The sequence below is a fragment of the Vanessa atalanta genome, chromosome 4 (genome assembly GCF_905147765.1).
Source record: "Vanessa atalanta chromosome 4, ilVanAtal1.2, whole genome shotgun sequence".
Lineage (NCBI taxonomy): Eukaryota > Metazoa > Arthropoda > Insecta > Lepidoptera > Nymphalidae > Vanessa > Vanessa atalanta.
This window is the reverse complement of record NC_061874.1, coordinates 2,882,667-2,895,948: the sequence shown is the minus strand read 5'-3', so window position 1 is coordinate 2,895,948 and position 13,282 is coordinate 2,882,667. Positions and strand designations below refer to the sequence as shown.

The window sequence follows — 13,282 nt, the reverse complement described above, 5'->3', positions numbered from 1 at the left end:
GTTTACTCTAAAACAATTACCAACGAAGTCGAAAACTGGTAGCTATTAGTTTATAAAATGTATAGTATTAATACGTAAAATACACTAACTATGAAGTTTTGTTTAAGACTCACGGCGTTATATTTCATAATTAGTTATTTTATAACTTTAATATAATATTTCAGTTTTAATAAAACATGTACAGATTAAAACAAAACACAATGCACTTTCGTTGCAGTCATACGGCGTATTATTAAATGGATGTGATTTTTTTTGCGCTGTTACTTGAAAAATTATTTCAATTACGAATTAACAAAGTATATCCGTATAGAAAACCATGATAGTATTTTATGTAACTAGAATTATATGTATTTATTTTTGAATAATGTATAAATAAAATCAGCGTTACTAAATTAAAATATGTCCATGTCTTGAAATGGCCAGATCAATTCCGTCAGAATTTTACTCAAAATGTTTTGCCTTATACATTATATAATAGGTATATGAAATCTGAACTGAATTCACCGTTAAATAATTGAAACCAAGCTATTCATGATTCAATACAATATATTACTGAAAATCAAAAGAAAAAGTGACACAAAAGGAGTAACAGACAAAATTCGATCTATTATTATAACTTGAAATTTAATACTGCACTTTGAATATCTGAATTCAAACACGATATTCATTTTTGCGGTCTCGCGGGTGTGCAAACTTAATAAAAATGTCGCAACGAGTGACGAAACATCTGCAATATCTGTATAGACGTAGAAGGACATAAATCACATTTGAAATGCAGTGAAAATGCTTCCCGACTTAGTAAAACGTTCGAAAATTCGACACACGCTCGGAATCTGCCTTTATTCTTCACGGTATTTCTTTGCAATAGTAGTAGCAATTTACTTTTTGAACTTAGCGGTGTTTTCTAATGTACTATGTTGTATTAAGTTGCCTTTTTTTTTGGACGTAAAGCACGCGAATGAGGCCGAGTTTCTGGGTTAAAATATTGAAGTTATTTCGCAATAAAAGTTAAATCTAAAAATGAATTTAAATTTTATTTTTAAATAAGGTAACTTGCCTATGTTTGTAGAATTAAATATTTAATTTAACAATAGTATTAATAATGTTTTACCGCGACAACATACTGTATTGCATCGTTGTGTATTATCAAATCAACTCTACTACTTAGTGTAATAATGATAATTTGTTTTAAATACTATTATTATCCTCCTTAATTATTATTGTTGACAAGAAAACATTGCCCGATTAAAAATAAAATAAAAACATTGTAGAAATATTTTATGTTCGTCAAAAGGTTTAAGATATCCGTGATCGGCTTAATGCTTTGGCTTTATTTACGATAAGACTTATAAGTCATTTTCATCTCAGGAAAGATTCAAATTTAAATCCGGCTTCTCTGTACCAAATTCTGAGTGATGTGGATTGTTTTTGTATTATTTTCCATTTCCTAATTTACCTTCGCCTGAATTATCCATCTAATTTCTTCCTTAAGACAAATCAGTTGAACAGATAAATAACATCGAGGATAAGTATTTTTAGGAACAAGGAAAATAGATGTTGTCGGTTGAAATATAAGAAATCTTCTATTTCAACAATGAAGTGAGTATTTCCTGTGACTTTTGAGTGCTTGGTTAATGAAAAACCTTTCAAAGTTAAGTCAACCGAAGATTCTATATCAAAAAGACCTAAACATGTTTTCGGTTCAAAACGTTGTTTACGATGTTTCAAATTGGGCCAAATTTGGACACCAACTTAAAATAAAATAAAAATCCGAAGAAGAAATGTGATTCGAGAAAAACAATAATTCGTTTTAATGAAAAGAGCATAAGTAATAATATGGTCAATTATTTTTATTGTCCTGAAACAAAGATTTACTTAGTGTTAAAAAAATGGACGAAACAATTACATAATATGTCAAAATATTCATTCATTGATCAAAATGTCATCTACTCGACAATTTTTGTTTTTTAGGAAAATTTGCGGTGCAATATACGTTTATTAAAGAAAATGCCATATAAGAAAATATTTACCTGTATTTAACAATATTTTAGTATGATAACTATGTATCTATTAAGTATTGAGTCAGTTTGCGTGATGTTACTTGCTTTTAAATTAAAACAATTTAAAACCTTTCAAAGGTTAGACTATTCAAAACAATTTCTTGATACAACAAAACATAAAGCGATGTTTAAACTAATTTCTAAGCTTCAACTTTGATTGTAGTATAATTTTCTAATTACAGAGGCGACAGCCGCATTATTTGTATATAAATTGCTTTGTCACTGAAGGTGATGATAATGGTGTCATAAAAATTCAAACTTGGGCCATTTACAAGTTAAGCTATAGGTATTCTACACGCGATGCTTGGATAATGTATGCTTCACAGCTGAACCACTAAAACCTCGCTATGAGATATTACAGTTCGAAATGGTTTTGTAAAATGCTTTTGTATTTAACCTGCCACCGAAAAAACTGTATTGCACTTCGTGTAATGAATTTTTTTTCGGTGTCGATTCGGAATGAACATCATACTTTAAGTGTTGCAACGGTAATATTATGTGTTGTAATTTTTGTATATTTCCGTTTTGATAAAAGGTTTTTAAGGACTATTTTTACACATAATTTTTTATTTGTAACTAAATTACAAACGTTAAGATAATATAAGTAATTAAGCGACAAAATAACCCTAAAATTATTTACAAGATACAAATTTAAAACGAAGGTTTTTTTGACGCATCTACTCCAAAACCTTAGTTTCCCGAAATAAATCAAGTATACCATAGTAAATAACGTAAATATGAAGTAACGTTACGTAACGATATTAAAAACCTCAAGAAATTTAAATTGCAGTATAAAGTACAGATAATAAATAACGTAATTTTTTAATTCTACCTTCGTAACCAAAAAGGATTTGTATAATATGCCATACCTTCATACTGTAGCGGTCTATGTCGCTTTCTCGCTAAGAGCGCAATGATTGCGACGGCAGCCAATGTGCCGACTGCCCCTGCGATGATACCGAGCGCCCAGCTCGCATCTATACGTCCGATGTTATTTTGCGCTTCTGTTTGAACAAATTTTATAATTTCAGGTAGTGTCTATCGTTGATGTTATAATTCTCATAATACAGCCCTAAAAATATTTATGATTTGTAAAACGTTATATTAGTGTTCAAACGTTATATATTTACATAGATTAAAATATCGTTGTAGACAGACAAAAATACATGGATACAGTTTTTTTTTTTTCAAATTTAGAATAATAATAAACCAATACATTGTATAATACCTGTATGTAAAGCCAGCCTCGATAATGTATGTACTCTTAAAGTAGTAATTTCCGATCGTCCTCTTGCGTTGTTCGCATAAAATACGAGCGTTAATTCCTTCCCCGACCCGAGTCCTTGTAGCTTCCACACAGGCATTATTGTGGAGACATTCGCTATAAGAGTGTCCAATTCCCACGCTTCTACGAAGTACGTGGTTTGAAGGCCGCCGTCGTAGCCTTGAGGGAATGGACGTAAAAGGTTTTATGTTATACGGTTAGGTGTTTAAAGGTATTATAACTTAGAAAATAGCATGTTACGAAATAAGTTAAAAGCATACATAAGAATTTTATAGCACTCGATGAGAACAGATAGAACAGTCATAAAATGTTATGGGTAATAAAAATAATAAGTCCTATTTTCCCTTACGTCTTATGGTTCTATACATTTCATAATCTATAAATTGCTTCTATGTATACTGAAATTTTGTTGAGTTATTATTTAATTATATAAAGAAAAAATACTTACCCGCTAAACACCTGAGTTCTGCGGAATCGTCAGTCAAGTTCAAAGTAGAGCAGTTGGTAGGCGGGTCGGGCTTAACAGCTGGTAGTAGAGTATATCTGCAGGGCTCAATTTGTTGTCCTGCCATGTTAGTGGCTCTGCAGGCGAGGGACCCGTAATCTATGTCCGTTGATGGCGTGTATGTTAGGATGGAACGACCAGATTTTTCCACTGTGTACTTTGCCTGTTAAATGAATATAAAATTTAAAAAATATCAATGTTAGGTTTGACAGAGTGAACTACTCATCATAGATAGAACGCTCACATGTGATCTTCCAGTAATATCTGTGATGACGATGTTTGTCATTATTCAATGACAAGAGAAAATTCTGCTTATTTAACTAAACGAAATAATCTATATGCTATTTATATATAGATATTACCGTTACATAATTTTAATTAGTTTTTATTTTAAGACACTGTGCCACAGGTGAAAACAAAAAGAAAATATAGTTTTCCGATTAATAGCAGAATTTCAATCACGTGTGACACTCGTCTTCATATTATACGCAATACTGTTCTATAATGATTAATTATGCTTAAGACTTTTATATCACTTATTTTACACTATTACACTTACCGAATCCAACTCAACAGTGCCCATCGTATTATTTAGCGTCCATTGGAAGTTCTTCGGTACTGGAAAGGCATCCACTTCACAAGCAACACGAGCAGCTTCATTTATAGCTGCACCGACAATCGCTGTCATTTTGTTCTTGCAAACTGGTTTATCTGCAAAAGATTGACTAGATTAAAGGTGTTCTATAACAAAATTTCTTATAAAACTTGGAGGAGAAGTAAGTTTAAACAAGTGAAACTAATAAAACCACCGTCACAATACTTTTACGTGTTTATACGCGTTTGTCTATAAATAGAACATATATTACTGCAGTACACGTGACAAGGAGATTTTTTTTAATATTGATTGATTGGTTTTTTCGTTCAACTTTAAGAAAAATATATGAATTATAATTTAATTTAATTATTCGTATACTCTATAAGTTTATTTCATTTTGCTTGTCAATATGAAAGTAAATTTGTATTATAACCATTCACTAACTAGCTTTTGGAGCGCATATTTTACTTGATGAGTTACCTGAAATATATTCGACTAACAAAAACCTTATCGCGTGTTCAAAGTTCAAATTTAAAGTTGACGTTCCAAATATGAAAATTTTCATCAATACGTCGTCATAAGTACGAAGGCACTGACACCGTTTGGAATGTTCCACGTTGGATACCGCGGCTCCAGCCATTGATGTGGTCGAATGGATGCGGGATAATGCTAATGTACACGTGTGGTATCCTACGCCGTTATTAGAACTAATACAATAACAAAATGAGTAACCAATATATCTGTTCATAATATCCAGCCATCACAATCACTAACGAGAATACACAAACTGTATTGTATTAAATGTATTTTTATGTTATTTTATTAGTTACTAGCTAAAGGTCCAAATAAAACGTTTATATTTTGATACTTATAACTTTATCGTTTTACGCAGCAAGCGCTAGTAAAACTCCTAATCGGCATGATATTTCTATCATATTCAACGTCATATTTCAGCCAATTTAACAAAATCGTAATGAATTACAAACCATTTAATTATGTCTGTGTCTCATTTGCAGCTGAAACACTTGGATACTAGTTCAGTTTTCACCCAGAGGCGATCCTCAGGGTGAAAACTGAATTTATATGCAACGAGGAAATTCTAGCATTCTAGCCACCATACCATGCGGCCATAATTTGTACAATAATATTTTTTTTATTTATTTGCAGCCTTCTTATTAAGGCCTTCATGTTTAAACGTGTTAAATTACGTTAAATATGATAAGTATGTAAGTCTGGTTCAGAAAACAAAACATCGTGAATTGAACATTCAGTAATATAAAGGTGTAATATTTTACTATTAATATAAATAATACTTTTAGTTAAATACTTACATATATACAAACACATGTACCCACACATACGTTAAGGTTAAATGACAACCCTTGTTCTTTGTAATCATTTATAAAACAACATTCACTGCCAAAGTACCATTACAAACATAAAGGATCGTAAGACTTCAATTTATTGCACTGAAATCACCTCAAAACTTTTACGATTCCATATGAAAATAACGGCTAACGTTACAAATACACCAGTATATCGTATGTCGATGAAGTTAAATTACCAGGAGAAAAAGGTCTTTCGAATTTTTTTTTTTGTTACCTCTCGCTTTGTTTTTGTGAACTTTTTGGATCGCATTCAATGAACCGTTGAATGGTTGTGCGAAACTCGTAACGATAAATGCTTATCGATACTTTTAGGAATTAGGAAATTCGTATTGGATAAAACAAAAACAATTTGAATAACTCGAAAAAAGGTAATTCGCATTACAATTTAATCATACGCATTGTAGAGTCCAATAAATATGTTCTGTTGAATAAATGTATGGAGCTTTGTTGGAAGTAAAATAAAATATAAATATAAAACATTATGTATGTCGTTTGATTCGCCTAAATACTGATATTGTCTTTATTACAGTATACTTTCAATTAGGTCACCTGATTGGCCTCCAGCTATAAAACACCAGCACAAAAAAATATTAATCATCATTTACTATATTCGTAGCCCACGGAGCTTGGAAACTAACATGTTATGTCCGCTGTACGTCATGTGCCTTTTAAACCACAACAACAACAACCGAAAAAGCGATGAAATATATAATGAATGGATGGTACCAGCTAGGACGTGTTTGCACAAAGCCCCACAGCTAAATATAAAAGGTATATTATGACCACTATCAACTCGTACTTACTATTTAGTACAAGATTAATATTCATGAGACGAATTTTCATAAACTCCTTTAAATAAAAGCGGCTCTGGAGAAATCAAAGACACTCGACGCCCGACCAGACGCTAAAATAGTGAAAATCGACTTACAGTACGTTGTAAAAGTGGTTCAGTTCCGGAATATTTTTTATCGGATCAGTTGCTATACGATGTGTTCACACAAACATTCTCTCGGTCTGTTCTAAGCTTAGCCAATCAGTTATTCACAATGGATTTTCTTTTAGTATGGACGTTATAGCGCTTTCATATTGATAGTGTCAACGTAATCACGCTTTGTTCTGCTCGGATTATTTTCTTTACTCTTTTATATTGTGTCCGAATTGAATAAATATACTTAATAAAACTTTAAAACGACTGACTGGCACTACCTACGCCGGTGGGTTTTACATGATGAGCTTGCATAGAAACTCTTTTGGAACGTAGCTGTGCTCAGCTAAGAGAGGATTTTTCAAAATACATCTCCTAAATGGGGGATGCAATATTGTATCAAAATTCATATTACTGTCGTTAAAAATATGGAAAACGGCAATTAGGCTTACGTTAATTATTAAACTTAATAACGCAAGTCTAATTAAAGATTTTTAAAAAAATCATCACTTATGAGGGTGAAACTTGGAATAAAAGTTTTTATGCCAAAGCTTATATTATACAAGAAGAATTAAATTTATATTACAGCTTCTGGGCAAAAAAATATTGCAGGCATGCATTGCATTGGATTTCACTGATTTTGGAAATTTAACCTGAAACGCAAGAATTGGCGTGGAAAAAATTATTATGAAAAAAAAAATTGTCTAATTTTTAAAATTACTATTAGATTTACATGTATTTCAAAGGTTTTAAAGATTCTACTCCTCAGACGAGAACGGTGGCTATTTCTTAACAGTTGTTTCAAAGAACGTTTATATGGACATAGACAAATAATTATATAGTTTGTATACAAATAATGCTACGGCATAGTACCTGGTTACTGAATCGAGCTCATTGATTGGGAAAGTAGTTCTTGGGAAAGGTCACCACGTTATATGAGTGATAAAATATCTTATTCATTACCAAATTTTACGTTTAAATGTCCACTGATCACTTAGATTAGAATAGATATTATGTTTTAGATTTAGTCGATGAATTACCAAATATCGACGATAAATTTCTTTACACAAGAATTGTAAAGAAATTTTGTATCGTAATTTTATTTTATTTTTCCTTTTTATAACGTCCACTTTTATTGCCGATTTTTTTTTTTTTTTCATTGGTTACAGAGAAAGTTTAAGATTTTCTGATCATTTAATTAAAAAGGATTTTGTTTAGTGGTGATTTGGAGTGTTCTGTAATTTGGATGTTATTGTAAATATAAATGGCATTATGAGGTATCACATCGTCGCTTTATCATTAGTGATGGAGTTTACCTATGTAGGGCAATATCTTTGTGTTATACGATACTCAAGTCATGGCCAGAAAAATGCAAAAGCAGATAGATGTTCACGTGGCAACTCTCTGAGTTGATTTTTTTATCATGTCTCACGATTTTGATGGTAATAATTATAATAGTTTTACCGAATACTACACTGATATATCAGTATTTTATAAATGCATTATTCGAGTGAGCAGGCAGCAGCCAGACAAAAATTTCAAACATTTTCGAAGTCTATCACAACGGAGAGCTATGTGAGAAATTTGGTACAAGATGCAAAACCCGTAAAAAAAACTCCTTCGTAGTTCGAAAAAGATTATTATTATTCTGATATTTAATTACTTTGTGATGGATTTTTTATTAAATAATTTCATCATTGAATTTTTCCGTGTGCGTCAATCACGTGAATACTGGACGTATGGGGTATGAGACTATGACCAACCTACGCGGTATCGTCCTTAGATAGTTGACTTGACAGGCGGTTGACCGATTATTTAATAAATTACACACAAAAATTCATGCATTATATTCTTGAAACGTATAAGATGTTCTAATCATATTACGAGTTAATACACAATATTTAGTGCTGGAATTGTTATCCTAGAATTACATCAAACCTCCTAGTTACGAAATCTCGACCGGGTTTATGTAAATACATCGCGAAGTTAACATCCAAGTTTCAATACACATTTGCATACGACTGCATATTACATCAATCGCGTTGTAGCCCGAAGCGTCATACGAATCTATTGCACTAACAATATACATAAACTATGGTTATTTAAAATTAAAACAAGGAATACAGGCGAATAATCGATCCAATAAGACGCGGTTATCTTCACCGAATATTTATCACACTCCTAAGAGCAAAGTAATAGAAAGTATTTCTATTTAGTAGTAAAATTAAAATTAATGATACAGCTTGTCTTACAATTATAACAATATTTTTGGGAGGTAGCATGCCCGTTGCCCTGAGCTTCAAAATAAAGATATCGCGATCTTTATTTTAAGCTTATGGTCGTAAACGCGTTAAATGGGGACCTAACATCTATGTTATCCTGAGTAGAACAGGAACACTGTTCTCGGATCCGAAGAGAGTTCTGTAAAATTAGGAGCCTCTTATCGCAGAATCTTACATTGCCCGGTTTCCCAAACGAATAGTCCCAAAAAGGTATAGAGGACTCGAGCCTGTGACTCTCATGTATAATATAAATACAAAATGTATAGACTTTAATTAATAAATCGAACATTTATATTGATCTAATTAATATTGATAGTAGTAAATCGTAGGACCCAACAACGTGTAATATTATCCCTAGACAATTCATCGAAATTAAAATATATCCACATTGATATCAATGGTATAAGCTATTTTGAATCGATTATAAACAATTATGAAACGTTTACTTCATACTCCCTAAAGGGTAATTACGATGACTTCAATTAAACCCTCTTTAGGGTATAATTAATGTGACCTATAAAGCGAAAATATTTAAAATAAATACTCACAAATAACTTGTAAGATGACGGCTGAAGATCTTCCATCACCCTCGACATTTGACGCTATGCAAATATACTTCCCCGCTTGCTCCCTAGACACCCCCTGAAGGGCCAAGTGCGCTGATCCCGCTATTACTCCGGCGCGTTGATTGTGCGTCATTACTTGACCCTGCGGACGAAGATTATTTTTAACGGTCATAAAATTTTCCGAGAAACCCTACCCTAGTAAAGGGTAGATTGTAATTAATATTAACTGTGGAAATAAAATGAATAATTTGATGCTGACTTTTAAAATACGAAGTACGATCTTGGAATTTTATACCCTTAAATATTTTTGGATATTAATATTCAAAAAGGATATCATATAAAATCGAACTAAGTAAATGAAAATAACAACATTTAATAATATACAATAATGAGTAGTCAGAGAATATATATATATATATATATATATATACTCTGAATATGTGTATAAATAATATAAATGTTAAGAGCTTATATAAATCATTAACAGTCACCTGATCTAAGACTTTAGGTGATACGTATTTACAATGGCTCACAATTTCAACTAAGCAACAGAACTATATAGTTTAGTTCTAATGTTATATGTCGATTGGGTAACTGGTCAGTACGTGGTACTCATCCAGGTGGGCCTTCACAAATACCTACAACAGACCTGGTAAAAGTTTAAAATTGTAAACAAAATTACAGCACATAAGTAATTGATCCAGTTAAAATGTGAATCCCGTTTCAACTTTAGAACAAGTTAGGTACTTTTAACAGTACAGACATTAAGCCGTTTAACTCACATTATGCTCCCAAACAACTTTGTAAGCGGGTGGATTTGCGCGCACGACGCAATCGAAGTACACGTCATCGCCTTCTTCGATGTCATTTGGGTTTAGTTTCGATCCCAGTTGAAGTTCAACTATAGGAATATCTGTTAAAAAAAATTGAATTTATTAAAGTATAGCATTATTTCTGATGAATTAACTATGCAAACGTCAGATAATAATTGTTAATTAATTAGAAAACACTTTATGATATGCAAACAATCTCAATATAATTTAACGTTCAAACTATTAGAACTTTCTGGAATAAGACATTTCGACCAAAAACCTAATGAGATCGAAGTTATAAACAATACGTTAACAAGTTTCATGAAAATAGATGCTACTAGAGAGAGTGAGAAAGCTAGAGCAGCATATAAGCAGCGTAAATATTAGATTCTTGTATTATTGAGTATTTCAAAGTCTACATATTAATTGAGTAAATTATTGTAAGTTTTATTTATCTGTCGTTTTATGACAAAATTGATTTAAGAATAAGGTCAAGAGGTAAAACTACCACCACTTCCGATTGTAGATCTGAACAAAATAGATCGACAAGAAACGTCACTCTTGGAGTCTTTGCTTTGCTCTAGTCACTCTTTTATCAAATGAAATACTTTTTATTTTATCTCTCTGAATATTCCGTTTAAACATTTAATGATTTATCAGTGCAATGGTACTCGTAATCTGGATGAAATTCCTCATGGTCACGATTGAAATATTATAAAGCCTTTTGAAGTACTCAACAAATTGTTCGAAATATACACGTCACACGACAATTTCAATCATCCAGTAAATATTAATCATTCAATGCTTATGTCACGCATGTGTACTTTACATAAGCAAACAATCTGAAACGATATACATATATAAGTGATTCATATAATTGTGCTACGTGTATATTGTATTAACGGTCTTATATCAATAAAAAATACTAACAATAATTATCTTTTAATAGGCTATTTGAAAATGTATTTATGGGTCACGACTATTAAATAAAACGTATTATCCATGTATTGAAATGTTTTACACTTATATGTAAGTGTATATAAACTAAATGATCTGACTGAAATTATCCGAATAGTTTTCAACCTCATTCTAATTTTCGCTATAATCTTGATATTGCGAAAACATAAATAATTCATTAGACAATGGGGAAAATATTTCTCAATCTAACAAATTTGACAGTGTACTGTATATTGACACAAAACCGCCTCTGTTAACTATATGTAGAGTTTACAGAATTGGTTTTCCCCTCTTTTAGAATCTGTACGATTCTTTGATAGCCATCCTGGGCTTGGCTAAATTTGGCACTGTTATAGTTTATATGGAGAAAAGCTTATATTTATATATAATATGCATTAGAAAGATATGTGATGAAAAAAAGATTACAAACGCTTATATTTTTATACATATTTAATATTAAACGTTCATATTGTACGTTGTTGTTGAAAACGTGTGTTGTACGTCATGTCAAAGTCATGTGAAATTCATTGTAGCTTTTTGGACGTTATTGTAATAATGACAAGTTTGGAATCAATGTACCTTATACTTTTATTAGCACTAAATTATAGTAAATTTTTTTAATAAACAAGAGCACGTAGAGTACAAATTGCTTGTAAAATAAATCTCTAAAGAATACATTTTGAAAAAATAATATATAATAAAAACAGTAACACAATAATATAATGATGGAGAAAACATGGGAAATTCGTACATTGTTGAAATAGAAATAATTACAATTTCCAATTAAGTCTGCTATTGTTAATTTAAAGTACATTTTTCTTTTCTTAATTAAAACGAAGCTTCGTGTCTCTAGCAGGTGCAGTACCGATGATGGATTTATCAAATAAAAGATTTTATTATCTCTTTATTAAAGTGAAGAGTAGATATCTGAGCAACGGAAACTGATTTCGAAATTGATATTTCTTTTAGAGACCACTTAGAAATATAATTTTACCTTTTATAGTAATAAAATCTTTCGCTTATTCGTTGAAGGATGCAATATTTGTTTTATTACAGCGAATGTTTTTCTGCTAATTGCTACTTGTTATGTTGCTATTCGACTTTACATGTTTTTAGATGATATTCTTGCTGCACTGAGATTTATATTTCTCGATTCATAGAAGTATTCGTTATTACGATTTTTTATAGAAAATTCTCGAAAAAAAAAACAAAACTTGAATCAGGAAATATCTCGCAAATGAATTACAGCATTATTATTTTAAATATAGCTACACTCTAAATATTTATTATTCCTATACTGAATCTGATTCGCCAGGAATTGGACATGAGCTATAGATAGGTGCAAGTCCTACGGCTTGAAGTGTCTTCAGAAGCAAGGGCGTGTGTCACTGCCAACTATCCACCCCGGGTGGCTATTAGCAATCTATGTGGCTTTAACTCGTTCGATCGGAGATGAGAATTCACATTCTCGGTATTTTGGTATACGTAACACTCAGCAATATATATACTAATCATTTATGTCATTAAATCAGGTACGATAAGACCAGAAATAATAACCAGGTGTCTTAAAAAAATATTTATCAGTTTATTGACTTTTTCGAGAATACTGACAATATTAAAAAAAACTCGTTATAGAGAGATTTTTAATTTATTTTTATCGAAATCATTTTCGTGAAGTGAAATTAGTTACGTCAACCTTATCAGCCGCAGAAAGGCTTTCACTGAATAATCTAAAGCCTCTTTGTGAAACACAAAATCACGTTGTATGAAAACAATGTACATAAGATTAGAAAATTTGGTATATAAAATTTTACAGTTATTTAAATTTTTACCTTTTATAATTAGCATAATCATTTGATTCTCAACTGTTATATTCAATAAAAACAAGGACTAACCAGTCACCGTAA

At 31.2% G+C, this 13,282-nt stretch overlaps 1 protein-coding gene across 1 annotated transcript in view; it reads right to left on the bottom strand.

Annotated features, from left to right (window-relative positions):
• The window catches only part of LOC125077960 (nephrin-like), a 126,855-nt gene that overhangs the window by 8,069 nt on the left and 105,504 nt on the right, over positions 1–13,282 (bottom strand). Inside the window, exons 8-13 of the mRNA XM_047690095.1 lie at positions 10,389–10,519; positions 9,589–9,748; positions 4,410–4,561; positions 3,794–4,013; positions 3,289–3,504; positions 2,930–3,064 (exon numbers count right to left, since the gene is read on the bottom strand). Coding sequence (XP_047546051.1) covers positions 2,930–3,064; positions 3,289–3,504; positions 3,794–4,013; positions 4,410–4,561; positions 9,589–9,748; positions 10,389–10,519 — 1,014 coding nt within the window. The remainder of the gene's footprint in view (positions 1–2,929; positions 3,065–3,288; positions 3,505–3,793; positions 4,014–4,409; positions 4,562–9,588; positions 9,749–10,388; positions 10,520–13,282) is intronic.